Source organism: Apis florea, unplaced genomic scaffold (assembly GCF_048593485.1).
Source record: "Apis florea isolate Af1SG1 unplaced genomic scaffold, ASM4859348v1 contig_3802_pilon, whole genome shotgun sequence".
NCBI lineage: Eukaryota > Metazoa > Arthropoda > Insecta > Hymenoptera > Apidae > Apis > Apis florea.
Window position 1 is genome coordinate 2260129 of NW_028256863.1, and position 15093 is coordinate 2275221.

At 25.5% G+C, this 15093-nt stretch overlaps 2 protein-coding genes across 7 annotated transcripts; both read right to left on the bottom strand.

Moving 5' to 3' along the window:
• Window positions 1-417: 417 nt before the first annotated feature.
• Window positions 418-9275, bottom strand: phr6-4 ((6-4)-photolyase). Of its 5 annotated transcripts, none has more exons than XM_031915861.2 (12): window positions 8322-8658; window positions 7134-7294; window positions 5334-6227; window positions 4986-5237; window positions 4531-4715; window positions 4198-4427; window positions 3876-4043; window positions 1817-1957; window positions 1493-1644; window positions 1150-1352; window positions 1031-1057; window positions 418-937 (listed from the first exon to the last, which is right to left on the bottom strand). In XM_031915861.2, the coding sequence occupies exons 3-12, from the start codon at window positions 5543-5545 to the stop codon at window positions 792-794; spliced, it is 1716 nt and encodes a 571-aa protein (XP_031771721.1). In that variant the 5' UTR covers window positions 5546-6227; window positions 7134-7294; window positions 8322-8658; the 3' UTR covers window positions 418-791. The 5 variants fall into 5 exon arrangements, with proteins under 5 accessions (XP_031771721.1, XP_086772553.1, XP_086772554.1 ...); XM_086916427.1 differs by having other exon boundaries at window positions 418-949; XM_086916428.1 differs by having other exon boundaries at window positions 418-965.
• A 245-nt stretch (window positions 9276-9520) lies between these two features.
• LOC100871414 (uncharacterized) lies at window positions 9521-14957 on the bottom strand. 2 transcript variants are annotated; one of them, XR_142792.4, is made up of 5 exons: window positions 14594-14957; window positions 13398-14255; window positions 13194-13325; window positions 11752-13094; window positions 9521-10284 (listed from the first exon to the last, which is right to left on the bottom strand). XR_142792.4 is itself a non-coding variant. In XM_012485319.3 (4 exons), the coding sequence occupies exons 1-4, from the start codon at window positions 14943-14945 to the stop codon at window positions 11827-11829; spliced, it is 2610 nt and encodes an 869-aa protein (XP_012340773.2). In that variant the 5' UTR covers window positions 14946-14957; the 3' UTR covers window positions 11086-11826. The 2 variants fall into 2 exon arrangements, 1 of the variants encoding a protein (XP_012340773.2); XM_012485319.3 differs by lacking the exon at window positions 9521-10284 and having other exon boundaries at window positions 11086-13094.
• Between the last annotated feature and the right edge of the window lie 136 nt (window positions 14958-15093).

Here is a 15093-nt window from a genome sequence, read left to right on the forward strand (position 1 = left end):
ATTAGATGCTTCATCGAGTTGTTTTCGTAATTTACAATCAGTTGGATTTTCTTTTAACACTTATTCTTATTAGATAAGAAAAAGAAAAAAAAAAAAAAAAGGATAAATATTTGAAATGAGTAAACTGTTGATGTTTATAATAATATTTGTCCATATTCTATAACAAATTGTTCATTTCATTAGTTGATTGTCAATTTTATTTTTTACATAGTTTACAATTAACTGAGATCTTTTTTTTCACCTTTTTCTATTGTAATAGATATCAATAAAATTGGGGTAAGTAGAAAATCGTTATTTTTAATTCTTCTTTAACTGATATACATTTATATACATACATATACACATATATACGCGCGTTTATGATAAGTATTAAAGATTAATATCTGGAAGAATGTTAAGAAATAATTATTAGATAAATTTGCATGAAAAATTTCTATTTATGATATATACACAGATGTATTATATACAACAAAATTTTAAAATTAGCATCATTATCATATTGTTTCAAAGTGATCATTTTATTTTTAATATTTTCAATATTATTTTCAGTATTTTTTTTTAAATATAAGTAATTATTTAAATAAACCGATGACAGCGATCTCATTGAAAATCGCTCTTCAAATAATTTAATAGAATTAAAATGACTATAGTGAAGCATAATGATCAAAATTTGAATGTCGATGAAGATAAATAAATAAGTATGAATTAAATAAAAATAAGAAATAATAATTGAAATTTCATTTTTTCGGATCAACGTATTGTTATTTCCGTATCATCGGTATTAACCATCATTATTGATGATGGTGTTGTTGTTGCGTCGTCTTAGGAAGAATTTCCATTTTTGATTGATTCTCTGATGATGACAAAGATTGTTTGGTTTTCTTTTTTTCTTCCTCAATTTCTTTCATTGACGGAGGTGGTAGTGCATTCAGTAAACCTTGCCGAAAAGCTGCTTGTTACGTATGCTGGCTATCGTAAATTTATTTAAAAAAATGAAAAGTATAAGAAAAAGAGAGAAAATATTACTCACCAACAGTTTCTCCTTTAAGAGAGACTCCTACAATAAGAATGATAAGAATAATATTTATTATTTGAGAATTTATCATATTAAGCGTTCAAATTCCATTTAAAATTTAATTAAGAACTTACCATTTCCACGATATTTATTTAATTGTTGATAAACTTGTTTCATTCTTTCAATATTAATTCTAGAACTTTTGCTATGGTTCACCATCGGTAATGAATAATCTTTGCCAATGATACATTTAGCTGCACGTTGTACGTTAAGTGGTGCATTCCATGGTTCGTGAATATATCTCGTGGGAAAATTTTTTAAAACTGGCAAATATCGTCTGTATCAAAATAGAATACAAAAGAAAAAAAATCAAAAATTATTGAAATCATTAAAAAACTCTTTACTATTGTTCAAATATCATATAATATTTAAATAAATGCATTTTCGTACAAGAATTCATATAAGAATCAAAGTTACCTAATGTAATCACCATTCGGATCGGCTTTCCTGCCAAATCTTACTGGACAATAGCAGTGAAAAAATTGTTGAAAGAAAGAGCTGCACGACAACCACATCCACATTCCTGCGTTTACTGACCAGTCAGCATCTAGTAACAGCTCATCAAATACCTTGGAAAAGATTCAAGAAGATATATATACTTTTACAAATGAATGCAACAAATGTGAATAGGAAATGTGACTAGCAGAAATAATTTCATAATAGACAATGCAATATCTCGAAAAGTTCGTTAACCTTTTCTAATATGTTAATAAATGCCAGTAATAACAAACGACATTTTACCTTCATTCCTTCTTCCCAAGAGATCCAAAGGTCACCTCTGGTTAAGAAACAAGCGACTGCGTGTCTAGCCAAATGATGTATCCAACCTTCTTCTCTTAGTTGAGTCATTATTGCATCGATCCAGGGGAATCCTGTTTGACCCTATTTTTTGAAAAATAATCTTTTAATTTTTTCTTTCTTATGAAAGATCAAACACGCTCCATAAATTATTTATTTATTAGAGGTCTCTATTTTATACATATCTATATATATATATATATATTTAATAAATGAAACCGAATTTCAATTTATAATTTTTAGCATGTAATATCTATATATTCCTATTAAAATTAAATTATAAATATTATATACATTTCTCAACGTATATATACATATTTTTATATATCATAATATATTTTTTTATTTTTATGTATAGATATCTTTTTATATTTCTATTTTTTTTTTTTCATGAAATGAAAATTTTCTCGATACTTTTGAATGAATTTCTTTTTTCGAAGCATTTATGTACATTCATTTATTATATTTCTTAAACAATTATTTCTAAACATAAAATTGTTATTTCTTTTTTTCTTTTTTTTCTATTTATAAACGTTTTTTCTTTTTTTTCTATAAAGTAAATTTTGCCTATAAATTAGACAAAGAAAGCAAATAAAAAGTTTATATATTTGTGGTGCCATCTCATGTTTGGATCATGAAAACTTCGATTTATTACTAGCAAAGCAGAATGTACAAGGAGGTATTCGTGATGTCACAAAGATAACATTAGATAAAGAGAACATTATGAGAAAGACAAAGCATTTCCCATCACTTTAAGGACATTACAAGGAAAATTTATTAATTACTCATTTTCTACTCAAAATTTCTATATATTTGAGCTCGCATTTTAAAGCTAGAACTTCAAACAAGTTTTTCGTATCAATTTTAATAGGAAATTTGTTTCAATTAATTATCTATTAACGATTATCATAGAGAATACAAAATATCAATTTACAATCAAATAATAAACAATCAATTTATTTATTTAAACAATAATAAAATTATGAATAAAATTTATACATGAAAATAGAAAAAGAAGTAACATTTCATATGTATATATTCGTATTTTAAAAAAAATATAATAATAAAAAACAATTAATGAAAAATATACTGCAAAAATATACTCGGTCATGTCAATCAGCATATAATATATTAATTGTTAATAAATAATTATTTGAAAAAAATTTCATGTTAAAATTGACATGAGAAACTCGTATGAAGTTTTAGCTTTAAGATATAAATCTTAAAATTAAATAGAAATTTATAATAAAAAAGTAATAATTAATTAACTTTTAATGTAGCATTTTATATATGAAGCAAATATTAGGAGCCGCATAATCAAAGTTAGTGAATGTCTTTTCTATCCTTCTCGCACAATATTGCTTCTTTTTTTATGACGTCACGAATACCTTCTTGCATATTCTGCTACACTAATAATGAATTGGAGCTTTCACGATCCAAACACGAGATGACGCCACAGATACATAAATTTTTTATTTGCTTTTTTTGTCTAATTTATAAGTAAAATGTATTTTATATATATTATATCAAATTATGTTATTTATAAATATATCTTGTATATATTTTTGTTTTATTGAGTATATATTTTGTACACTATTTTACTTTATAGTTTTCAAGTTTTATATGATGTATATATTTATGTATTTTTATATTAAAATTGTTTAAATAAATAAGCATAAAAACAAATAAACAAAGATTTAAAAAATGATTAAAATAAATTTAAATTCTAATATATATGATAATAGAAAAAAATAATATAAAAAAGCAAATAACATAGATAAATAAAATAAATACATTAAATTTTATAAAATTTTTACAGCCATCTATATTCAGTTTTTTTTAGAATTATAAAATTATAAAATAATATGAATTTATAATCAACATAAATTCTTAATATGTATTATATGTATCCGTGCATATATATATATATATATTTTAATATACGTTCAAATTCACGATTTCTACTATTTACAAAACATAAAAATATTTCGAATTCACTCACGTTTGCCCATTTAGCGAGTGCCTCAACGTTTTTATCCCAAGGAATTTGCACGCAAATTGGATTACCTTGCATGCGATCAAAATTTGGATTTTTCGTTGCGGCGCAGTAAAAAAATTCACGCCATAAAAGTTGCCCATGCAATGAAAGCGGCGGTACAGCTTTCTTTATCTAAAAATCGTCAAAACATAAAATGTAAATCAAACTTTTATAATATTTTAATCAAGTAGATAAATTAATAATATCGTCTCTTTTTTCTTTATCTATACACACAAACATGCATATTGCAATTCATATCGTTTTAAATAAAAAAATATTATCATACTTTCTTATAGAGATCAGTGAGTTGATAATAAAATAATCGGGTGCTCAAACATCCGAATCGTAAATAAGGTGAAAGACCGGTTTGACTAGGCAATAATGATTGCGGAGTCATTTTTGGCCTTCCGAAACTGGCCACCCATGCTTTTCTCTCTAGATGCCGTTCCAATCGTGCCAGAGCTTCACTTTCACCTCCGACCCACACAGGTGGAAGGAGACCTTCTGTGTCGAAGCCTATCAATTATTAGAATATATTCCTTTATTGTATCATTTCTCTTTTTTCCTCTATATGTCTTTTGTTTTCGTTCTTACATGAGAAATAAATGCATAGATTTACCAAGTTCTTCGAGCGTCGGTACACCATAATGATCGTCATGATCTTCTTTTAAAGGAGTATATGCCGAACCTACGCAAGCAGAAGTAACTGTTGGCACTGGTGGTTCCGGAGGATCCATACTGGCAACGACGGTTTGAAATTGATGATAAGTTAACGGAGATTTGTCACCATTTCTCTCAATAATTCTGAAACAATAAGACATAACTCTTAATGTGTAAATTAAATAGTACAAGAATTGCAATAAAATATTGATAACATAATAGTTAACATAGATAATAATTTTGCAATGAAATTAAAAAAAAAAAAAATTAAATGTATTTTCTAAAAAGATAAAGAAATACTCATGTCCATTAATAATAAATATTAATATTATTAATTATATTATTATATTATAATTAAGAAGAAAAACAAATTCTAAAATTGAACGATGATCAAAGAAAAGCATTTAAACTCACTCATCCAATTTATAAAGAGTATGTGAGACCTTTTGAACTACCGAAATACCAAGCTCTTTACAAAGTGCCGAGATATTATGATCTCGGACACGTCCGAATGGCTCTGGATCCTCTTCAAAAGTCAGATTTGTAGTACCCCATTCTTTAAACAATTTCGGCAGAGCATCTGCCGGCTGTCCTCGTATCACAAATAGCCTAGAGTTTAGTTTTCTCAATGAACAATCAAGATCTTCCAAACATTGTAGTAAAAATCTGTTGACAAATCGAATTGAAAAACATTTTCGAAATATTTCCTTATTTCTTAATCGTTATTAATCGAAAGAAATTTGTTTACTTTCATGTACTCACCTCCACTTATTGATACCAATGTTAGTACTTCCAGCGAACCACGGATCCAAAACAAATACGCAACGAAAGGTGGAGGCTCCAGCAAGACCTTCCCTCAACGAAGGATTATCGTGAAGTCTGAGACCTTTGCGAAACCAATGAACCGTATGTTTTCCACCTTCATCATACAATCCCTCTTTTGGATTTATTTCGTTATTACGACTACCTGTCATTTTTCTTTTTTTTGTCTTATATCCCTTGAATCTCGTTTTCCTTTTCTTCTGATTCTTCCTTGACTCTTTTTTTTCAATATAACATATTCAACTATACTAGCAATAAGTTTTTAAACGACAAAAATGTTTTTCTTTTTCTCTATTTTATCACTGTTTCACACGCACACACACATTATATATATACATATAACACGTCTTCTTTATCTCTTTATCACTTTTATTCTTTTCTTTCTTTCTCTTTCCGCTTTTCTTCCGTTGTTTCTTTCCCAAAAGAAATATAATTCGAGGGATACGTCTTTCTTTGAAACTTTTTAATCATCAAATCGATCATACCATGCAAAAGATCATTGTTTGAGTCATTAAAATTGGAATCCCGGATGATCGATTTATTATTCACTCCACTAAAACTTTTTTCTGTTTATGAAAAAAAAAAATTCGTATCTCTCAAAGATCATCTGTCCTTCATAGATATTGCACATGATTATATATCTTCTTCGTAACGATTCCGATAATTTCATCATTTTCCTATTTTTTTTCTCGCTCTTCTCTCTTTTGAACTACATTTCTAAAATTTTTTATTTTTCTTTAAGTGTCAATAATTTCCCACATCAAATATAAATTCTCTAAACAGAGCAAGATAAGGAGGCGAAGAACGAAGAGAAGCTCAATGTCGAAATATATACTGGAAAATATTTTTGAAAAAGATTTAATTTTTTTATTTTCATAAACGTATAATCATTTATATGAGTATATGTATGAAATAATTTGTGAGTGTGCAACAGAAAGATTAATCAATTTGATTTAATTTGATTTAAGTCTCGCATAAATATATTTTCAAAGACAAAAGAAATGGAAAAAAAAAAACGACAAGTCGATGTTCTGATATATGTATATCCACATATGTAAGTATATGAGTCTCGCAATTGTATATTATAATTTCGATGGCTGATACATCTTCAATACTTCTACTGTACATAATAGCTAATGTATGACATTTCATAATTGATTCTACTGCACACTCTTTCTATTCCATAAGATGTGAGAATATAAATATATGTATATTTAATAATATATACTATATAAAAAGGAAATTGATAATAATAGTTCAATTTATCGTGTTTACGTTACTACTTTATGCTTACATTTGCAAAATTTTACACGAACATAATTCCTCTGTCCATATATATTAATTTTCTTTTTAAATGCTTTCATCAAAAGAAAATAATTAACACATATGAAAATATGAATGGATTATTTATGGGTTTAAAAAATTATAAAAAAAAGTTGAAAAATTTATAAAGATTTTGAAATTATTGCACCATGTCTATAATTATTATCAACTGTTATTTTTATTTATTTTATTTATCTAACAATTTACATATATATATCCTCTCATTTATTTCTTTTATAATAAAAAAAATGAAATAATATTTATCAATGACATAATATGCAATGTGACATTAAAATTTTTATCTTTGTTCAATTTAACTAACTATAAATTAATTTCAAATTGATTCACGTAACTAGCATTCATTCCCGCTCATGCCCGAATATAGACATTTATTATATAATTATGTTATTACAATACCTGTTTCTTGGAACATAAAATTTCATGAACAGCTTCTTTATCACTTTTTCTCTATTTCTTTTAAAAGTGATTTCAATAGTCAATCAATTATCGGTATCATTTATTTGATGTATGAAATGTCAAGGTGCACGTCTCCAACGATAGGTCTCCAATTCGATTTACTGCGATAAGAACCAACAGCATCAGCAATAATAATATGTCTACTACTAAAACTATTGAATTCTAACTTTAAAATTACAAACTTATAAGTACATTTCAAATTATTTTTAAAAATCTATATAATTTTATAAACTTGTTGTATAAAATCCTTTAGAAATTTTTTATATAATTAAAATCGATTAAATAATATCAATAATCATTTTGCAATTTATATGTTTGAAAATATAAAAGAATCATTAAAATATACCAAATAATTGTATCGTATTATGAGATTAAATAATATATAATATGAACAATAATATAATATGAAAAAAAGATATTGGCAATTGGCAATTTTTTTTAATAAATTTTAATATAATTACAAATTTATATATCTAAAAAACGTTCGTCGTCGATAAAACAGAAAACATCACATTTTATCTTATATCAATGACAATTGTTTTTCGATATTTTTCGATATTTTTTCTTCTAATATTAAGCAATTTATTCAAGAAAACTTTTTATTAAATGATAGCAATATATTAAATTTAAATATAAAATAAAAATAAAAAAATAAATAGACAACCGAGTTAAAATACACATGCTGTGTATAGACAATGTATGTATAATATATATACATATGTAAAATTGATTTTTAAATTAATACAAAAAAAAATCTTCTGGATATAAAAAAATAGCACGAACTTATTAAAATTTATTTAAATATTATTTATTTTTAACAAGTCATCATTCTGCACAAAAAATTTTATGCGAATAATCATTTTTTTCTTATCATTATTAATATTACATCATAACATTTTTTTATAGAAGAAAATGAAATTATTACATCATAAAATAATTACTGCATTTATAGACAGAATTATCGATCTGACAATTGATGAAAAACAGTTTAGGATGATCCAAAATAAAGGCAAAAAATATAATTTATTGACACTAATAGAAATGTGAAATTATGTTAAATTCAAAATTAGCATAGAATAAAGAATATTACGGAAAAAACAAAAAAATGAAAAAAATATATGTACTTACAATTGTGAGCATGTATGGACATTGCAATATATCCGAATATCGTTGTTTCTTATTCGATGCACTCATCTAATCGCAACTTGAAGTAGCAACATACACACTCGGTTCAATGTTTTATATTTTCCAATAATTAAATGATCGTGTAAAGATTACAGAGATCGAATAATATAATAATGCACGCGAATTTGTAACGAATGAATATTGACGCGAAATACAAGAAACAGCAGTATTGCTCGCATATGCCAGCATACAACTTGTTCAGCAGACATAGAGCAGGAGAGATAGGCTGTAAGAGCAAGGGGAATGTGAGCCACGCCGAATGCAACGTGACAATGTACCCGCGTACCTTGCAATTGGCTAATTCAATCACGTGGTTTCTCGGTCACGTTGCACCCGTCGTGGTTTTATACGCTTCTTCTATACATATATCATTATCTATTTCCTTTTATCTTATTATTTCTTTTCTTTTTTACCTGTACATTCACATTCTACCTCTGATTCATTCTATCGCATTTTGATTAAATACATTATGTTTTATAATATTACTTAATCAATTTTACTTACTGAAATATTTCTCAGAGAATGCACACAATTTTATTATTATCATATATATGTATTTATAATTGATGTAATGAACTATCAAAAAAATTTATAATCATTATTATTTGCTATTGACTATTATTTTCTGATTTAACATGAAAATGATTGATTATTTTAAGTAAAAAACAAAAATTAAATAAGATCGAAAATTCTTATTTTAACCTATATATATATATTTATCACGAATCATTTTGATTTTACGAAAAATATTCGAAAACCTTACATTTTTTTTCTTTCTAGTCTAGAGAAAAGAATGTTTATGAAAATTCATTATATAAATATATTCTTAGGATATTTACCTGTAAAATAACCTTGACCGAATTGTTATACCATGCGCATATGCATTTTTTTAAATACATATTATTATAGATCGATGATGTAATGCAACGCAACTGATTCAATAATGATACATCAATCATATCAATTACTACGAACAAATATTCTTCTATTTATTTAGTTGTAAATTTCAATTTTGTTTCCGTTTCATTTAATTTAAATGTAATATTACAAAATTAATAATATTTAAACTGTGCGTGAACATAACATTTTAATTAAGGTATTTAAAAAATTATTCACAAGTGTAAGTATAAGGAGAAATGCTATTTAGAATAATTACATTTGTTTATTCGTATTGATACATAAAAGGTATCAGGAAGAATAGTACATTGAAGTACTCGATAATTGCTTCCTTTCCGTACTTTCGATACATTATTTGTATCCGCATGCGATGCATATAAAAATGACTTTAAAAATCCATATCGCTCACCGTCATTATATTATTCTGCTATTCATTCTTTTGTTAATTTTTCTGTTTAATTATTCTATCCGTTTATTTTTGGATCGAGGCTATACATACTATATCTTATTTATTGATACATATTATTTGACAATATTATTTATATTTAACCTATATGTAAATATTTTCTTTCTACATTCATAAATCTTATATTTTATTTAGTTTATCCCATACATCTTTTATTTTGAAATTCTATCAATGCGTATTTTTAGTTTGATTGCCCAATGAATCGTATTCAGAACAATCTCAATTCAATTTTTTCCAAAATCGTATACTATTAAAGTATATACGATATTTAATTATGTATATAAAAGTGAAAGACTATCACTATTGACGGAGTATGAAATAAATTTAATGAGGTGTAAAGTTTGGCGCATATTACCCTATTGTTGTGTAACAACAAATTATGACGCCATATAACTAGTATTGAAGCACTTAATAACATATGCATTTACAAAATTGTTTTTCAATTCTCTTTATATATTTTTCATCTATTTCTTATATCCATTTTTATTTCCATATGTTATTCATCAAAAATAATTTCCGTCAATGTTATTAATTTGTTCATATCTATAAACGAAAAAAAATCTAAATAACAATTAATAGACAATAATATATTATGTTCAAAGTTTTTGAATCAATTTATATAATTTATGGCTACAATATTTCCTTTTTTTTTTTATATATCTAATGTATAAAATTCAGTAATAGTGACACTTTTGACCAAAGATTTATGATCATTATAAATTCTTACACAATAAAAATTGGATAAGATGCTCAAAAATTAAAACCGGGATAGAATAATGCAATCGATTTTTAATTCGAATGTGATTTGATTTTAGATTTTTTTTTATATGTTATTAAATGTACAAAAGTGAGTAAAAAAAAAAAGGATTATAATTAAATATATCATTTGTTTCGAGATCAAAGAGAATTTTTTGTGATAAGGTTGAATAGCAAAAAGTTACTGATTCAGTGCAATTATCCAATTTTTAACATATACACACATACACACACACACACATATGATATCATCATGATAAAAAGAGAAAAAGACAATGAAAAATATGGAAAAATATTATAAACAAAAAACAATGAAAGGAATAAAAAGAGAAATGTATGAAATGTCGTTAAGTAAGTACGTTTAACAAAATACTTTGTGTGTGTGTGTGTGTGTGGTGTGTGTGTGTGTGTGTGATGCGTGCATGCGTGTATGTGTAATATTTATTATGTGATTCTCAAATATATAAAATCAATTTTTTTTTATTGAAAAATTTATAAAAAAATATCTATTTGTGTAATTTGAAAATCGAAAAGCAATCGAAAAAATTAAAAAATTTTAAGATTGGAATATTTATAATTCATTAACAATTATTTTCAAAATATATATTTTTAGTTATCATTATTAATGATGATATATAAAAAAATTGAGACACAAAAAAATGATATATGAAATATATTAAATGTGTTCAATAATGAAATTTTGTTCAATAATGAAAATTTATATTACAGCTACTTTCTCCTGTTTTTATGTAAGAGATAATAATGTTTCAAATATGACACTAAATTGCAATAATTATTTTATTTTTTATAAAATGAATAATCCTATCTTATTAAAAAATATGATGCTAATGTTTATTTTATATGTATTGATTCTAAAGAGAATAATTTTTTTTAAAGCTATAATTTTAATCTCAAAATGTGTATTTTTTGAATCAGTCAAATTTGTTTCCTATTATTGTACAATTTAAAAAAGAACAAAGAATAAAAGCTTGAAAATTCTTTTTTTGCTTTGAAAAGAATTTCAAAAAAATTTTCATCTTATTTAAATTATAATTTTTCAATTTTTAACATTAAATGAAAGTAAAATATGTTATAAAACATATGCACATATTTATTGAACATATCTAAATGCATTAAAACTTTTTGTTCTTTGTTCCTTATCGCATTAATATATCCAGGTACGCATGTCAAGCCACGCAAATAATTTGATTAATATAGATAAAATATTGTACAATATAAAAGAGAAATTCAAACCTTTTTTTTATAATTTATAGGAACATCCATTTGGAAGGTTCGCGGTTTGCCGACGTAACGACCAATGCTCATAGATTATTTTACACGTTTTGGAGGTCTACCACGTTTCTTAGTCTCGGTATTTATAGTATGATTGATAATTGATGACTTGGCAGTATGCGAATTCATTGCTTTTTGTACATTTCTTCTGGTATCGATTTTATACAAGTCTAACTCAATCGTTTCATTCTCAATTGCCTTTTTAGATCGTCTGGTTCGACCAGCTATTCCTTCCATCTCATCAAATTTCGCTTGCAATCTTTGAGCTAATTCAAAATCTTCTTTTTCTTGTATAACTAATCTTTCCATTCGTTCTTGTTCTTTAATGATCTCTTCATCCGATAGAACATTTTTTTCTATGATTGTATTTGTTTCAGTATTATTATTTTTTGATATATGTTCTTGCATTTCAATACAAGATTCAGATGAATTACAATTATTACTATTCATATTTTCATACATTATATCTGCTCCATTATTTATAGAAATGTTAGTTTGCTTTATCTTACGTGTTGTTTTTCTTAATCCTGAATTGCTAATCCGACAGCTTAATCTTATAGAAGTGTCACTTTTTCCAGAATTTTCTATAATAGACTGTTTTGCTAAACGTACCCTTCGCTGTTTTGATTTTGGTAAGGCAGTTTTTGTAAACTTAGTTCTATTCCTTTTTTGTATCATAACAGGAACATCATTTGTCATCTTGTATTCAAATTCCTCTTTTCTACATAATTCCTTTGTGTCTCTTCTAGTGATTTTTAAATCTGAATATGAAGAAGATACTGTATTAGATTTCTTTTTATCTGTATTTATTTTTCTTTTCTTTATTCGTTCTGCAATATTTTCCATTGTTATTTCATCTTCTTCCTGTATTTCAGATTTTTCATTGCAAAATGTAGATGGAGAACTTACATTTTTCATTTCAATATCACTCATGTATTTTGTATTTGTTGCAATCTTAATATCTTTTTTAGTCCATAAAGTTTTTTGTCGTTTAGATTTACATACCATGCCATTCCTAATATGAGATTTCCAAGATTTTTGTACCTTTCTAACGTCTCTATTTTCTTCTAACATTAATTTTTTACTGATTTTAGTACCATTAATTATATTTACATTCTTAGCATAATTCTTATTAGAATCAAATGACAAATCCGAAATATATTCGAGTTTACGAATGTTATCATGAGTTTGAAATTTTGTTGTTTTGTTAACGATAATTTGCGATTGATTACAAGATGTTGATGGCATTTGTTCAATGTCTTCTTTATATACATCTTTCTCTTTAAAGCTCTGTTTAGTTTTACCTATAATATAAAAAATATAATTATGCTTTTGTTTTTGATGATTTTCTAAAATTTCTGATTTTATAATTATATTATATATATATATAAGTATAAAATTACCTCGAAATGCACTCCAAGAACATCCAATAATTCGTTTTAAATGAATTTGAGATGGAGGTTTAGGTATAACATTAGATATTCTTTTAAGTATAGGAACAACTCTAATTAATTTTGGATCTATTTGTCTTCCATCTGTAATATAATTGTTCAAATTATTTAAAACATTTGAAATTTGTTGTATGTATAATAAAAATATGATTTAACCTGTAGACATTTTTAATGGTGTTCTTGGCATAGCTTTAATAGGTTTAAAATGATGAATTTCTTGATTAATGCTATCATGACTATCGTGACTATCGGCACTTCCCATTCTTTCATCATCATCTCCCGAAGATACACAAACTTCTACACTTAAGCTTTTTTTTTTATTGTTCACAATATCATTTGGTACATGCAACTCTTCTTTGCTTTGAGTACCATATATTTTTGAAATAGATGTTCTTGGTTCCAAGGAACATTTTGAAATACAAGGTTCTATTATTTTAGTTGCTGTTTGATGTTTTAAAGTTCTTGAAATAGTATTATATACAGGTATAGTTTTTTGACAGCAAAATTTACTTGTAGAATCATTACATGTACTAGACAAATCTATGTTATTTTTTATATTAGATACATATCTTTCTGCGCGAATTTTAGAAATTAATGCAATATTTGATCTTCTTAATCCAGAATTATCTTGAGACTCTAAAAGAGATGCTTTTTCATACTTTGAACTATGAGGTTGCAATTTACATGAATTAACTTCAGTCATAGTAGCAACATTAAATTTTGAATTATGAAAAGTATTAGATACATTTAAAGAGTTCTTATATTTAGATACTTCTTTGTGCTTATCTTCGAGTTGTTTCTTTACTAAAGATTTAGCAAGTAATTGATCTTGAGTTAATTGAACTAGTTTTTGTTGTTGCTCCTCTTCCTGAATTTTACGAATTAAAGTTTCACTGGCTATCTGTTCAGCTTTCCTTTGACATCGTATTTCTTCTTCGGCCATTTGAAGTTGCACTTCATATTCCTGTCGAATTTCTCCAGCTGCACTAAGGATTTTATTAGTACCAGTATAGTCTGTTCGAGAAAAATAATTTATATATTATATTTGTTTTATATATTATTATGTTTATATATTTATACAAATTTAAATTTAAATAATATTCAAATAATATTTTCTTAATTATCAATAAATATAAGTAACAAAAAACAAAATATATGCATTATGCTTTCATTTAAAAATTATATAATTATAATATTAATAATATATTATGTAATTATTATAATATCAATATTATATGTATTTATATAAGCATATTTTATATATTTTTATATGAATTAAAATTATAATATACAACTTGATTTCTTAAAGAGGTTATGTTACATTTGTTTATCTTGTCTTACTAGAAACTTACCAGCATCCAAATCGACACTTCTATCGTCACCGTTATATTTGTTTTCAACTTCTTTAGAAAATTTAGTTTGAATTAATTCCCAAAGACTGTTATTAACTAATGTTTCAGTCTTCGTTGCTGTACGTAGCCAAGAACCGACTCGTATTCTACACAGAGGACAACTCAAGCTATTGTGTTCGAATGTACCTTTTAAACATTTTAAACAAAGATTGTGTGTGCACGGCAATGTTACTGGTTCAATTAGAATACTTCGACATACTGGACATATTAAATCTCTAAGATTAATATCTACTGATGATCGTGTCAAAGAAGTATTAAACAATTTTGACGTTCGCTTCAAATATGTCGCCATCTTGCCATATTCTTTAAAGAAACATAACAATCATCACATCACTTCGAGAACCGTGGTTCTCTTACTAAATAGAACATTCAAGCAGACTAATCTGAATTATGGATCTTTTATAAATAGATATGGATAGATAATAGATTAAATGTCATTT

Excerpts from the sequence above, each read along its gene's own strand:
- phr6-4 (XM_012485171.3), bottom strand. The coding sequence starts at position 5,545 with ATGACAGGTAGTCGTAATAACGAAATAAATCCAAAAGAGGGATTGTAT. Across the intron at positions 1,353-1,492 it reads CCGAATGGTGATTACATTAG|ACGATATTTGCCAGTTTTAA; the intron begins GTAACTTTGATT and ends ATTTTGATACAG. Across the intron at positions 1,058-1,149 it reads AAATAAATATCGTGGAAATG|GAGTCTCTCTTAAAGGAGAA; the intron begins GTAAGTTCTTAA and ends TTCTTATTGTAG.
- LOC100871414 (XM_012485319.3), bottom strand. The coding sequence starts at position 14,945 with ATGGCGACATATTTGAAGCGAACGTCAAAATTGTTTAATACTTCTTTG. Across the intron at positions 13,326-13,397 it reads ACCATTAAAAATGTCTACAG|ATGGAAGACAAATAGATCCA; the intron begins GTTAAATCATAT and ends ATTATATTACAG. Across the intron at positions 13,095-13,193 it reads TTCTTGGAGTGCATTTCGAG|GTAAAACTAAACAGAGCTTT; the intron begins GTAATTTTATAC and ends TTTATATTATAG.